General features: G+C 35.4%; 1 protein-coding gene and 1 pseudogene across 1 annotated transcript; both read left to right on the top strand.

Annotated features, from left to right (window-relative positions):
* The first annotated feature begins 1,873 nt into the window (after positions 1–1,873).
* On the top strand, positions 1,874–12,147 carry LOC113691923 (uncharacterized; annotated as a pseudogene).
* Positions 2,189–2,617, top strand: LOC113691924 (MADS-box protein AGL24). Its single transcript, XM_027210250.2, has one exon. The coding sequence runs from the start codon at positions 2,189–2,191 to the stop codon at positions 2,615–2,617; it is 429 nt and encodes a 142-aa protein (XP_027066051.1).
* Positions 12,148–13,933: the final 1,786 nt, after the last annotated feature.

The raw sequence follows: 13,933 nt of genomic DNA, 5'->3' as shown, positions 1-13,933 counted from the left end.
TATTTCATCATGTTGGATTGTATTCAAATAATTTTTATTTGATTTTTTTTATAAGTTTCAATTGTAAAATTATAATGAATAATAATTTGATGATGTGTTGATATTTTAGTACTTGATTATTTGCTAAAATTTAACCACAATAAAATTATATAACAAATTTTTATTAGTCCTACTAGGGCACCTGCGGGGGAAGCGGGGCGGAACGGGGACGGGGCGGGGGGAGCGGGGGACGGGGGATGGGGCGAGGGCGGGGGGAGTTTGTAGCCCCGCCCCAACCCCACCCAGCTGCCATCCCTAGTCTTATACATGAGTGCTGAGAGAGGGTACTTGGGAGATGAGAAATGGTATATAAGGATTAGGTTTGGATTCAAATTGTATTCTTGTATAGGGTATTCCTCTCATAATAAAGAATGGGTTTCTCTCCGTGGACGTAGGCTCAATAGTGGAGCAGAACTACGTTAAATATTGTGTATCGTTTATCTTTCATACTTGTGACTTATTTATCATTAAATTGTTATATACTTAATATTTCAATAGTTGTTTGTTCTGTGTTTGGATTCTAACAAGTTCAAGGTGGGAATTTTATAATTTAATCATCAATATCGTGAATTTTATTTGAAAAGTCTGTTATTAACTGAACTTACTTTTGACAACTTGCAATGAATCCACGCTTCTTTGCGACGGTGATAGAAGAAAAGGAATACATATAAGAGAAAATCATAGTTTTGGTCTCTAATATTTGACTTGTGCACTATATTGGCCCATAATATTTAATCTAAAGTAAATATGGTCCCTAAAATTCCTGATTTTAGGCACATTTAGGGTAACTAATGGAAATTCAAGAATAACTAACACTCAACCTCTAAATACCATTAGTCAATAACTTTGAATTTGCACTTTTGATTCTCAATATTTTGATTTTGAATTATTGTATTTCTCTAAATTTTATATAATAATGTTAAGGGCTTATAATGAAATGAGGTGCCAATTAGATTGAAATTGTATTGAATGGGTAAAATGAATTTTAATTAAATTTATCTTTCTTCTTCTTTATTTTGTTTAATTCATTCATGTCACTAATATCTCATATACTTGTTCTCTTTTGCATAATTAGCCTCAAATTTGGTATACAATATGTATATCATTATTTTACACTACTAATAATTAATTTGATAGTGAGTTTCTATTATTTTTTTTATTTGTATTAAACAACTGATTGAATTCCCTATAAAACATAAGAAATATAAAGTATTTATAAATTAAGGCTTTTTTAATATTTCTAACAAGTACCCCATGAGCACTTGTTAATACACCTAAATCACATATAATCTAATATATATCTATATATATATATTAATAGGGGGAGGGTTGGGTGTTAAGGTGGGAGAGATTGTAAGAATAATTTCTAAATTATTCTTATTTAAGAACTAAGTTTTATGCTTAACTAGAGGTCTTAGATTCAAATCTCTCTACCCACTCTCCCGTTTCTTAAGTTCCATCATTTTCTATTGGGAAAAAAAATTAAAAGTGTAAAAAAAAAGGAAGAAGAATTAAGTTTATACTTATAGTTTCTATCTAAGGCTTATACGATAATCCCACACACGAAAAAAGGAAATTTTTAAAATTCTTTTTTACATAACCTAATTTATAGATCCTTTCTTTTTCATCCTAGCCAAACTAGATATTGGGTGAGTCCAAGCTTTGACGCTTGACAAGAAATGAAGTATTAGAATTTTTCACTCATATGAAGGTAAAGAATTTTAATATTAGGTTATGGAAAAAAAAAGCATTGAAGAAAAAGAAGCGTGTCAATCTCCGTCCAGCTATATGACCCATATGAGACATTTTTGTTCTTTCTTTCCCGTCTCTCAGTCTCTATCCTTTTTTTTAATAATTAATTAATTAATTTGTTTATTTAAATTAAATAAAAATCAAGACCCGACTTAATATATCAACGGTCTAATTTGTGAATTTCCCGCGGCTGCCGAGACGAATTAGGAAATCACCTCTGCTTCCACGCGGGACTTTCCTTTTTCTGATAGCTGTTTCCTTTATATAATTATCAGTACCCTACTGATCGTTAAACAGATTCAGATTACTCCCTAATAAGAAATTGCAGAGCGACTGAATTATCACGTCAAGGAGGCAGGAGAAAAAAAAACCCACGGAGGATATCGTGCAAACAAGGATGGGCTCCGGAAAGAAGAAGATAGAAATCAAAAAAATTGAAAAGGAATCATCCCGAATGGTAACATTCTCGAAAAGACGCAAGGGTCTTTTCAAGAAAGTTCGAGAATTGCAAGCCAAAATTGGGGCCAACGTTGCCGTGATTGTCTTCTCGCCGGCCGGGAATCCCTACACGATGGGAGATATATCGTTGTTCGATAATGCTCTGAACAAGGGTACCGGCCCTGCTTCCGGTGGTGCTACATTTAATGGGTTCGATTTCAAGAAAGGTGGGAAGGATGCGAATGCTTTTTGTGCAAGTACCAGCAATGGTTTGAGGGAGTGGTTGGATGGGATAGACGTGGATGGTTGTGCTGAAATCGAGGAATTACTGCACATGAAAGAGCAGTTGCTGGCGGCTAGAGAGAGGATTCAGGGGCTGATTCGATGAAACCTTCTTAGTTTCTGTAGATTTTTTTATTTTTTTTTTATTTTTTGGATTGGGCGATAGTTACAGTTTTAGATTAGTTAAGAAAAGGATACAGAAAAGAAATAGTTTGTTGGTTTTCACTTCCTTCGCCTGTGACTATACTTTGTTTACCCAATGGTACAGAGTTGAAGAGCATTCAACAATCAACAAAAAGGCCCTTGCCATTCTGCAACAATTTTAGTTCAACAGGTTTACCCGTTTCCTGTGTTGATCCCTTGACTCGATTCATTCTTTACATTTCTTCTCATACCAAGAATTAACTCCTTTTATTTATCAACAATGAAGTGCTAAAATTTAAGTTTAAAGACCAGGCTTACTAATACTCCTCTCTTGCATGTTCAAGTTACACTTATGCCAAGAAACTTATCAGCTTTCATCACTCCGAAACGATTCCAAATTCAAAATTAAGAAGCTAATATGTTTTGACAACTTCTGGTAAAAGGTCTGGTAAAAAGTCACGAGCTTTAACTTCTAAATAGATATAGTGTGCAATTGTTGATTTTTGTTAGCCGTTAGCTGTTGCAGCTGCAGCAAAGGGCAAACTGCCACAGCAAATAGCAATGGGAATCATAAAAGACGGTACAATCTCAGGCAATTGGCCCGCCAACACGGCGGCCTTCGCTGTAAACTACCCGGCTTACCCTTCTTCCATCGCCCGCGCCGTCGAGACTCTCGGCGGCACTGAAGCCATTGCCAAGGTTCAGTCTTTAAACTACAAAAAACACGCACTCACACACTTGATTGTGCGTTTTTTTTGTTCTACTTGTTATTACTAGCATTGATAATTACATTATTTTTTTTTGGTTATTTAACAATACTACGTTGCGTGTTGTCATGATAGTGTTCTGGGATCGTCCTATTATTCAATTGGCATGTTAGTATTCTGTTTAAATCACAAATATACACACTCTGAATGCGTATTTTGTTCTGCTTGGTACTTGTAATCTTGATATGTACAATATTTTTTTTTGGTTATTTAGGAATTCTACGTTGCGTTTTCATGATAGTGTTCTGGGTCTGTCCTGTATTTGAATTCGCAATTGATTTTGTGATGAACATTCTTAACAAGTTTGATTATTTATGTCTGTTATTGTAATTGATTGTTGTGATATGGTTGGTTCAAGTGGTAAAATTATTGTTCCCCAAGTGTTAAAGTTTTTGCAAAGATAATAAAATGGCTACTGGGCTAGCTCGAGGGATAAAGTTAGTTAATGGTATAGGTTGCTCTACTTCGACTCCATAAGGCATGGATTTGTAGGCCTTCTGTTTAGTACTCAACAGCACGCATTCATGATAACTGTTGAATATATTTGAACATTTGATTCGTTTTCTTCAAAAGTTCAGTTGTTGTAGAAGGATGAAACAGACTAGTTATTCACCAGTGTAGAGGTAATGAGATGAAACAGATTAGTTGGGTTTAATGTCTTTCTCCTGGGAATCTATTCGATGATCAGTTTGCTTTTATTGATGGATGTTGATTCTGATGGTGGGTTCCTGGACTTCAATAAACTGGACTCAGAACTTATTAACAGTGGAATATATGCTAGATCAGATTGCATTGAGGAAGCACTAGATTGATTAATTGCTTTGAAGCTTCATTGGTTATTTTGGTTAAGCCACATTAAGGTTCACAATATGGCAAGGACCTCAACAGTTTTAGGTTCTTGGGAACTATCCGAAAATTGGCTCATTATCTTACAGTGGGAATGCTAATGCCTTGTTTCTTATTAGAGCCTATGTGTTCATGGAAGTTTCTTTGTGCTTTTGCCCAGGTAGAATGCTCTAGTTTTCCTGTAAAACATGTCGGTGTCCACCACTCAGTATGAAACAATACTTGGGGATGATTTGGAGTTATTGGAGGACTCAACTGACTGCATTCTTTTTTCTAACAAATACCAGCAATGAGCAGTGGGACTCCCATCCCTGAGTATGCGTAACATAGGTTTAATCTGTATTTGGAAGAGGAATTTCAGGCTCTTTGCTTATTGTCTCTTATTTTCTTTCCTTAGTTGATTAGTTGATCCATTGCTCTATAAAGAGATATTAGAGTTGGCAAGGATAGCGGCTTTTTTTTTTGTGATATTTTTATCTCATTGGAATATCAAGAATTTGACAAATTACCAAGTAGAGAAGAATGGTCCACCCTGCTTACCTCGAATAGTGAGAGTTGGTATTGCTTTTGGTATTCTTGAAGTTGTCAACTTCTGCTTAAAATTTGAACCTTTAGTATATTCCTAAATGGTTAGAATTTTTGGCTTGCATGTGAAATGCCCTCTTGGCTTTGTTTCAGGCTCGTAGTTCAGAGTCAAATAAGTTGGAACTCCACTTCCACCCAGAAGATCCGTATTCACACCCTGCCTTTGGAGAACTTCATACTTGCAACAATTTTTTATTGAGAATATCAAAGGACAGAGTAAGCAATGCCCAAGATCCTGAGCTTAGAAAGAGGGTATCAAGCAGTTCTTCTGCTGATCCTGTTAGTCTTGAACAACATGAATCCTGTTCTGGATCGATAGAAACTACAGCAGAAGCTGAGTCCCAGGTTGTTGAGGAACGGCAAGAACATCTTTCTGCTGATATTGTTGCTTGCATAGGAGAAGCTTATCATTTTAATGGTTTGAAAGTTCATTCATGTTGTTTTGATTTTTTCAATTCCTCTGTATCTATCACCTAGGATGACATGACATTTCTCTTTATTGTATACATGCTTTTTTAGGAATGGTGGATTACCAGCATGCTGACGTTGCCAGACGAAAGAAGAGAAATTGGGCTGAATTTGGTCAGGCTTACTTTATTTTATCAGAATTTGAAGTAAATTAGATAAAACTGTTTTCTTATTTAACTTGATTTTCAGTTCTTATTCAGCTTGATCTTCTTTTATGCATAATTAGTAGAGAAGGGTGGCCTTATGGATGTTGATCAGGATGATTTGATGATCCTAGTACCACCGCTGTTCTCGCTGAAGGATAGACCAGAAAAAATAGTGTAAGATGTCACCTTTTAGCTGTTTACCTATACATCATTTGTAGATGCAACATGTTTTCATGTCCTGCATTTTAGCACGTGTTGATGTCAATGAAAAGGCTTGTCATCTGAGTACTTATTGTAACTGGGAAGGAGCCTTATTGCTTAATAGTGGAGGAACTTGAGTCAGCGAGGCAGAAAGTTGTGCATTAGAAACTTTTTAATTCTACGTATTTGATGTGCTTATTGTACAAAAATTATACAGTGAAGATACTGCAGAAAAATGGTTCAGTATGTTCCACATTGGTATCATTCCATAAATCTATGGACACAGAATTGTCATCGTGTTGCCAGTGGGAGGTTCTGATCCATAATAAAGTATGTAGAACGCCGTGAATATAACATTCAAAAAAGAAAAACGTGTTTCTTCTAAAGCATATTCAAGGGACCACTAAAACTTGTGATTCCTTTAAAAGTACAAGTTTCTCATGATTTCGATTTCCACCAGATTTTGTTTTGTTTCTAAATGGTTTTAGGCCTGACTTCTCTCATTAAGATTATTTTCTGCATTATTACCTGCAGCTTTTTATTTTTACTTCCTCCACATCTTTCACTTAACACTACTTAACTATTACAGGATGAGTGAATTCCTCAATTGCCGATAAAGTTAACTATGAAAGGGATTTCTTCTAATAGGTTTCTTTTGTTGCTTTTAAGTCCAAATTTTAACAGTTACTGTACCCTTTCGTCTTATGGCTTTTGAAGATCACCATGAGTTTGAAATTGTTTGGATGTCTGACATCACATGCGCATGCAATCTGAGGAGGAATGAACTTAGAAGTTGGCATAATTCAAGTCAAATTGCATTGCAGGTTAAAACCATGTATGCATAGCAGCTCGAAAACAAAACAAGAGGATATGAACCAGCATCATCAGGAGGTAGCCTAATCTTTCCAAGGATGATTATATCTGATTTTGATGTTCATCTTCTATTTGCATGTGAACCACGTTTTTGTAGGTTGAAAAGTTGCACAAGTATCAATGCTTGCTTTAAAAGGAAGAGCAACTGCTTTTTGCCTAGTCCTAATATTTACTAAATACTTCAGCAATAATAGATGCTGGCACAAGCTGGCTGCTGATACCTTTATTATTTATATCAGATGATGGGTGATTCGAGATTTTTTTTCTTTTTTAATATACCCATGAAAGGGATTCTTGGAAAATTGGTAGTCGGATAGTCTAAATAGTTAATAAAATTTATGAAGGATAAGAAGCATGGATGTAAGCAAGGCATCAATACTGGGCATGACTTGTTCCGAGAATACATCAACTGTTTTCTCTGCCTCTTATCTGTATAAGCCCATAAACTTATTTAAAAATATTATTGTCAAAGCGGAAAACCGATCAGAAGCTGTCAGAAAAGTGGTTAGAAGCTTCAGATTTGTGAAAAGAGAAGAATTTTAATATTTTGTGAAAAGAGAAGAATTTTAATATTTTATTGTCAAAGTGGAAAACCAATCAGAAGCTGTCAGAAAAGTGGTTAGAAGCTTCAGATTTGTGGACCTAAAACTTATGAAGGGATAAGGAGCATGGATGTAGGCAAGGTATCAACACTGAGGTATGACTTTGTTAAGATAATTCATCAAATGTTTTCTCTGCCTCCTATCTGTACAAACCCATGTACTGATTTTTAAGTTTTAGTTTTAAGAAAGGAGAAGATTTTAATATTTCATTTCAAAGTGGAAAATCTATCAGAAGCTGGCAGTAAAGTTGCTAGAAGCTTCAGATCTGTGATCCTTTCTCTCCCTCTTTGTGCTGTTTCCAACTTTAATAGTTTGCAGTTTGAACTTCTTCCTTTTTTCTTTCTGGGTTAGGCCCTGGATTTTTAAGTAATCCCTAACCCCTCTTTTCCAGTTTGAGGAATTGCTAATCACTCTAAGCTAGTGTGGTGTTGGTGTCATTCATTTGTTGCATTGTGCTAGATAAGATATGGTGATCATTTTTCATGTGTTGGATCTCAAGTTCAGTGGCACATAGATTGACCTGTTGGGAACTTATTATTAAAAAGTAAAGCATTGTTGATTCAGAGATTTTTTTTTATATAATCTCTTTCCTCTTACGATGGCAGTAGTTGTCTGACTCATTCCTTCTGTTGTACTAATGACTCTATTTACTTAGTGTACTCGTCTTTCCTGTGTATCTTCTATTAGGTTTAAGGTTTTTTTTTTTTTTTTTTACCACTAACTTCATTTTGTTGATGCAGAGGAATATGGAGCCAAGTCTAGCACTTGATATTGATATTGAAGATATCCTAATCATGATTATCTGTGTAACTTGAAGTTCTATAGTCTATAGGATCCAGTTCTGTCTTTTATTACCTTTGGCCATTCTTCTCTGAAAAATTGGTGTTGGACATTACAGTTGTTCGTGTAATATAAATGCTGAAATTGTTAAAATGTGAGTTTGCTTGACCACTTACCATGAAAACATTAGTAGCTTTTGGTTTTGGAAGTGAGAGGAGTAATTTCAGATGGATGATATCACTCCTTTGAAGTTGTGTTATGACTCCAGAGAGACTTTAGCCCTTTTTTAAGGATTGGCAGGAGACAGAGCTAGAAGGGAAAAGTTGAGGGTCTTGACTTGTGTCTCTCAGCATTTATAGCCCTAAGTCTCAATAACAAGTTTAGGCTGATCATTTGTTGCACATATAAACCTTCTACTGTTGGAAATTTTTCTCTGGTGCACAAAATGAAAGTTTTGTACCCTTAATGAGTTAGCTGCCATTTCATTTACTATAACTGTACAATAGCACCTGATATTTTTTTTTTTGGATTGCCGTTACTGCAGAAAGATCATTTCTTTGTAAAATTCAGGGAACCCTTGAGCATCATAACTGTATTTTGATGACTGTGTCTTCAATTCTAGTATTTATTAAGCAAATGTCGAAAGCTAAGACATGATCAAGCATTTAAGCATCCAGAGCAGTGTAAAGAATACTAAAACAGACATTGGATAAGTCAGTGTTAAATCTTCGCCATTTATGTCAACCATTAGTCATGTGCCTTCATGTTGTCTCTGGCTAGTTTAACTAATACTGAACGTGGAAGGATATCTATTTTCAGGAAATCATGATTCATTCTTGTTGAAGTTAATTTTCTTGCCGAAAAGAAGTTAAACTTTTTGGATTTGGGTGCATTCTTCCTATTTCTAGTTCACTTAACGTTCAAACAGATCCCAAAAAAGGTAAACTGGGAGAAATTCATACCTGAAGGTTCAGAACAATGGGTTTGCAGAACACAGTGGCTGAGCAGTTCAATGAACGACCAATATGGGTAAAAGATTCATTGTCTGAGCACTTGCTTGACAAAGGTCTGGAATTTGGAGAAAACATGCTCAAAAGGTGGTTTTTGTTATCTTATCCTGTCATTTATATGACATCGAAATTGAGTCTTTGAACTAAACAGTGAATTTCATGTAAATATTTCTTTTGGCTCTTGATGTTGGTCCATTGTCTTTCAGGCTTCTGTTCAGAGCGGCTTATTACTTTTCAACAGGGCCATTTTGCAGATTCTGGATCAGAAAAGGATATGATCCTCGCAAAGATCCCTAGTCTCGCATGTGAGGGTCCCATAAGAAAACTCATACTTTTTTATTCCTCATGAGTTTGGCATCTTCTTTCCTTCTTTTACTTAGCCTTTTATTTAAGCTGATTGTGGCCATTGCCAATACTATGCTGTCTTTTGTGATTAAAATTCATTGGTACATTTGCTTCAGGATGATTTAGACCATCTCCCAAGTCTCTTAACATCTTGTGATTTAGTTCTTTTTATGTATCAATTTGATGCTTTTAATCCATCTTTCAGGGCTAATTTGGAAAAGTGCATATCAATTTTGTGGACTACTTCTCGTAGTTTACTTGCTCTAACATGGTATATACTATGGTTCTCCACTAATTCATTTAGGGGTTGATTGGTAACTAATATAAATTGGCTTACTAAGCTCTTTGAAAACTGTAGACTTTTGGTAATGATCACGTGAAGGGACATTTAAGGAACCCACTTCTCTAGGAGGTCTGTTTAACAGACCTCCATTACAGGTCCATTAAAGACCTTGACCCATTTTACAATAGGAGCTAAAAGTCAACTTAAACCTCAGACCAAAAGAGAAAACTTGGCATCACTCTTATCAAATACAATATAAAAATTTAGTGGTTTGTCAAAAGCATAATAACGAATTCATTTAATTAATTGAACTTAAACTAGTTATTGTAGCTCAAGTAATTTTATGTCAGTAGCGTAAGAATGAATTTATTTAACGGTTGAAGAAGCTTGAAGAAGCTTTTGGTCATCCCATAGCAATCAAGTCTGAACGTGTCTGGCAACATTAAACTGGTTTCGTAATGAAGGAGCCTTGTTAATATTGCTACATGGTCATATTTGCTCCCAGATCAACAATGAGATTTTTGAGCCAATTCATTTACAGATTTTGTTTCTCTGTGCTTTTCTCTTCTATGGAAATTAATTTATTGCCTTCTGCCCTACAGCTTCACAAGTCTCGCTCCATCCTCTGTTGCATGACTCTCCTGGAACATTTATTTTGGTTCTGAGCAGCTTTGTTAATTTTTGCTCCGTTTAATCTTTTTTATTCTTTGTATTGTTGAATTTGGGACCTTTCAAAGGAGGCCGCTGTCTTTTAGGCTCTTCTGTGCCAAATTTTTCTTCTTACCATTTTTGAACTGCCAAACCTTGTCTTGTAAGAAGGAGCAAGGCTTGATATTCTTCAGTCATAAGGTTGTCTTTTATTGCTGTATTTATCAAAAGTAGAATGCAGGGATGGTCCTTCAGTACTTGCTTGGGAGATTTTACTTAAACAGTAAATGCTGTGAAAGAAAAGTATTAACTTTACCTGCTTTTGCAAGCTGGAAAGTGAACTGCTGATTTTTCCTATGGATAAGCTAGTTATGGAACTTCTTATTATTTCCTTTTTCTTTTCTTTGTTTTCTTGCCCCCATAGAGTTGTTTCGTTTCTTTAATAGTAGAAAAGTTGCTGCTTTTCCATCAATTATTACACATTTTCTTTTAATAGGATCTTTCTAATGACATTGAGAAATTTTGCTGTTGTCATTTTAATTACTCTTGGACATTCTATGCATTCATCTCCATCACCAATAGATATGCTTCTGGGACATTGGAAATGCCTTATTGCTATTTAAATACTGCCTACTCATTGACCAATGGATTGTGATGTACTTTGTGAACAGATATCAAACAATGGACTTCCGTGTGCCAGTACCATTAAGAAGCTACTGTGAGGCTAATTCAGCATCAAGGTTAGTGCTTTGAGAATTAATATCTTTGGTGAAATGCATTCATAAAATTTGTTGGCTTGGTCAATTTTTTCTGTTTTTTGTTTTGGTAATTCTGTCAGTTATTTTCATCTAAAAATCCCAAATTCGTTTTTGCCCATTAAGGAGACAAATGGCTGTCATCATTGCCTTTTCCTTTGTCTCAGACAAATGTTCATCTCAATGGTGATTTCCATCTGGCTTGAAAGAAAAGAGATGGAGGTTATTCTGTTGGGACTCATTTTATGTTAATTTAGTCAATGTTTTATTGCCTTTATTGTAGATTTCTATTTTCAAATTTGTCTTGAGGAACTTAACGATCATTATAAAATAGTTTACAAACAATGTCTCACTGAATCTATTCAAAGGATAGAATATACATAGAACAGCTATTTTATAAGATTTATAACAGTGTTTGACTATTTGATTTTTTGAACAAGTCTGGAGACATTTATTTTTATCTACAAAAGTTTCTTTTGCTTCCTCTTCCTTTTATTTTATCTAGTAAAGTTTCTTTTTATTTTTAGACATTTATTTTTATTTACAAAAGTTTCTTTTGAGGCTAGTTTGCAAGAAAAAAGACGTCATGAAAGGGTGGCGCTCCCATTTACAATCATGAGAAGATCCTAGCAGTAAAACGTAATCCATTGGTGAATCATCCAAATTGGTCTCTTTGTACACAACTTATATTGAAGGATCTATACTGTAGATGCTATATTGGGAGGTTATATGTGAACATTGGTAGGATAAGCATCAGCACTTGGCACAGATGCCACTCATTGAAATATATAGCACTGCCAAGATGGAAGGTTAATATCAAATACGGTACAATCACGAGGCAACAAGGAAACCAAGTTCAAAACATTTGAAATTGCCGATAATAACCTTAAAAAAGCTCAGGGGATGTGGCTTGATAGCTTGTGAGTTATACTGGAAGCAAAAGAAGTCTAAGCTGGATGAACGAGATGCTAGGAATTCAGAGTCATTAACTCCTGTGTTGCAAGTTGGCAAGGAGCAGACCAAGTCATGAGGCATATGGAAACAAACTTGTGAGGTTGAAAGCAGTTTAAAGGATGAGAGCTCTTAAGCATTTATATTTGATTCATGGCCAAATTTACATTGTATGAAGGTTAAAAGATCAAAAACTTGACGTTTGATTCTGTATTGAGTTGCTTAGTTGTTACCGTTGTCCTTCTTTTCTTCTTTCCTCTCACTTTTTTGCTTTAGAATATATGTTGTGTAATGAGAAGACAGTCAATAAGACTTCAGTAGCCATTTTTAATGTTTCAAGAGACTATGATGCAGAAAGCTTGAAAATCCCTTATTTACTTATTTATGTTTTGCTGTTGTTAGTTTTTATTATCCAACAAGCTAACTAATAATTTTCTGATACCACTTCATGCATGTCAACAGGTATTTTGGGAGAAAAACATTTAGTCACCGTATTATGAGTGACCAACTAGTATTTATAGGAGTACAAACCTAACCAACTATTTACAGGAATACCCTTACTAATATTTTCTACAAGAATATTGATATTCTCCTAACACCCCCCCTCAAGTTGGAGCATATATATCATAAGCACCCAATTCGTTACAAATGTATTTCATCCTAGAGCCCCCTAAACTCTTGGTAAACAAATTAGCTAATTGGTCTACAGACGGTACATGAGATGTTTTGATGACTCCATCAAGCAATTTCTCTCGAATGAAGTGACAATCAATTTCAATATGTTTTGTCCTTTCATGAAACACTGGATTAGATGCAATATGGACAGCCGCCTGATTATCACATACTAAATTCATAGGCTGTTTATACTCAAATCCAATTTCAAGTAACATGCTCTTCAACCAAACCAACTCTCACACAGTGTGAGTCATAACGCGGTATTCAGATTCTGCACTTGATCTGGAGACAACTATTTGCTTCTTACTCTTCCACGATACTAAATTACCACCAACAAACACACAATATCCTGTGGTCGATCTTCGATCTGAGGCAGAACCAGCCCAATCTGCATCACTATATTCTTCAATATCAGTGTGTCCATGATTTTGATACAGCAACCCTTTTCCAGGAACACTCTTAAGATACTTGAGAATTCGTATAACAACATCCCAATGACTAGTACAAGGGGTATCAAGAAATTGACTCACAACACTCACTGCAAACGAAATGTCAGGTCTCGTTACAGTGAGATAATTTAATTTACCCACAAGTCTTCGATATTGCCTAGGATCATCAAGTAATGCACCTTGATCTCCTACTAATTTCACATTGGGATCCATAGGAGTATCCACAGGTCGGTAATCTAACATCCCAACTTCACTCAACATATCGAATACATATTTCCTTTGATATAAATAAATCTCATATTTAGACCGAGCTACCTCAATACCCAAAAAATACTGTAGATGACCTAAATCCTTTGTTTGAAAGTTTGTCTGCAGATTGGATTTAAGTTTCTGGATCCCCACAACATCATCACCTGTAATCACAATATCATCCACATAAACAACTAATAAAATTTTACCAGCATTAGAATGCCGATAAAATATAGAGTGATCTATACAACATCTTGTCAGATCGAACTCCATAACAACACTACTAAACCGGCCAAACCAGGCCCTCGGAGACTGTTTCAATCCATAGAAGGATTTTTTCAAACGACAAACCAACCGCGGATTCTCCCCCTGAACAACAAATCCAGGAGATTGTTCCATGTATACCTCTTCTTCCAAATCTCCATGCAAAAATGCATTTTTCACATCCAACTGATGCAATGACCAATTACAAGTGGCTGCTAAAGAGATAAGAAGACGAACAGAGATAATCTTTGCAACAGGAGAAAATGTTTCGAAGTAGTCGATTCCATACACCTGAGCAAATCCTTTAGCTACCAAACGAGCCTTCAATCTATCAATAGAACCATTAGATTGTACTTTTATAGTATACACCCATTTACAACC

Source organism: Coffea arabica, chromosome 6c (genome assembly GCF_036785885.1).
Source record: "Coffea arabica cultivar ET-39 chromosome 6c, Coffea Arabica ET-39 HiFi, whole genome shotgun sequence".
In the NCBI taxonomy this organism is placed as follows: Eukaryota; Viridiplantae; Streptophyta; class Magnoliopsida; order Gentianales; family Rubiaceae; genus Coffea; species Coffea arabica.
Note: the sequence above shows the minus strand (reverse complement) of the source record. Positions and strands in the feature narration are given on the sequence as shown.

Coding starts and splice junctions, on each gene's coding strand:
- LOC113691924 (XM_027210250.2), top strand. CDS start 2,189: ATGGGCTCCGGAAAGAAGAAGATAGAAATCAAAAAAATTGAAAAGGAA.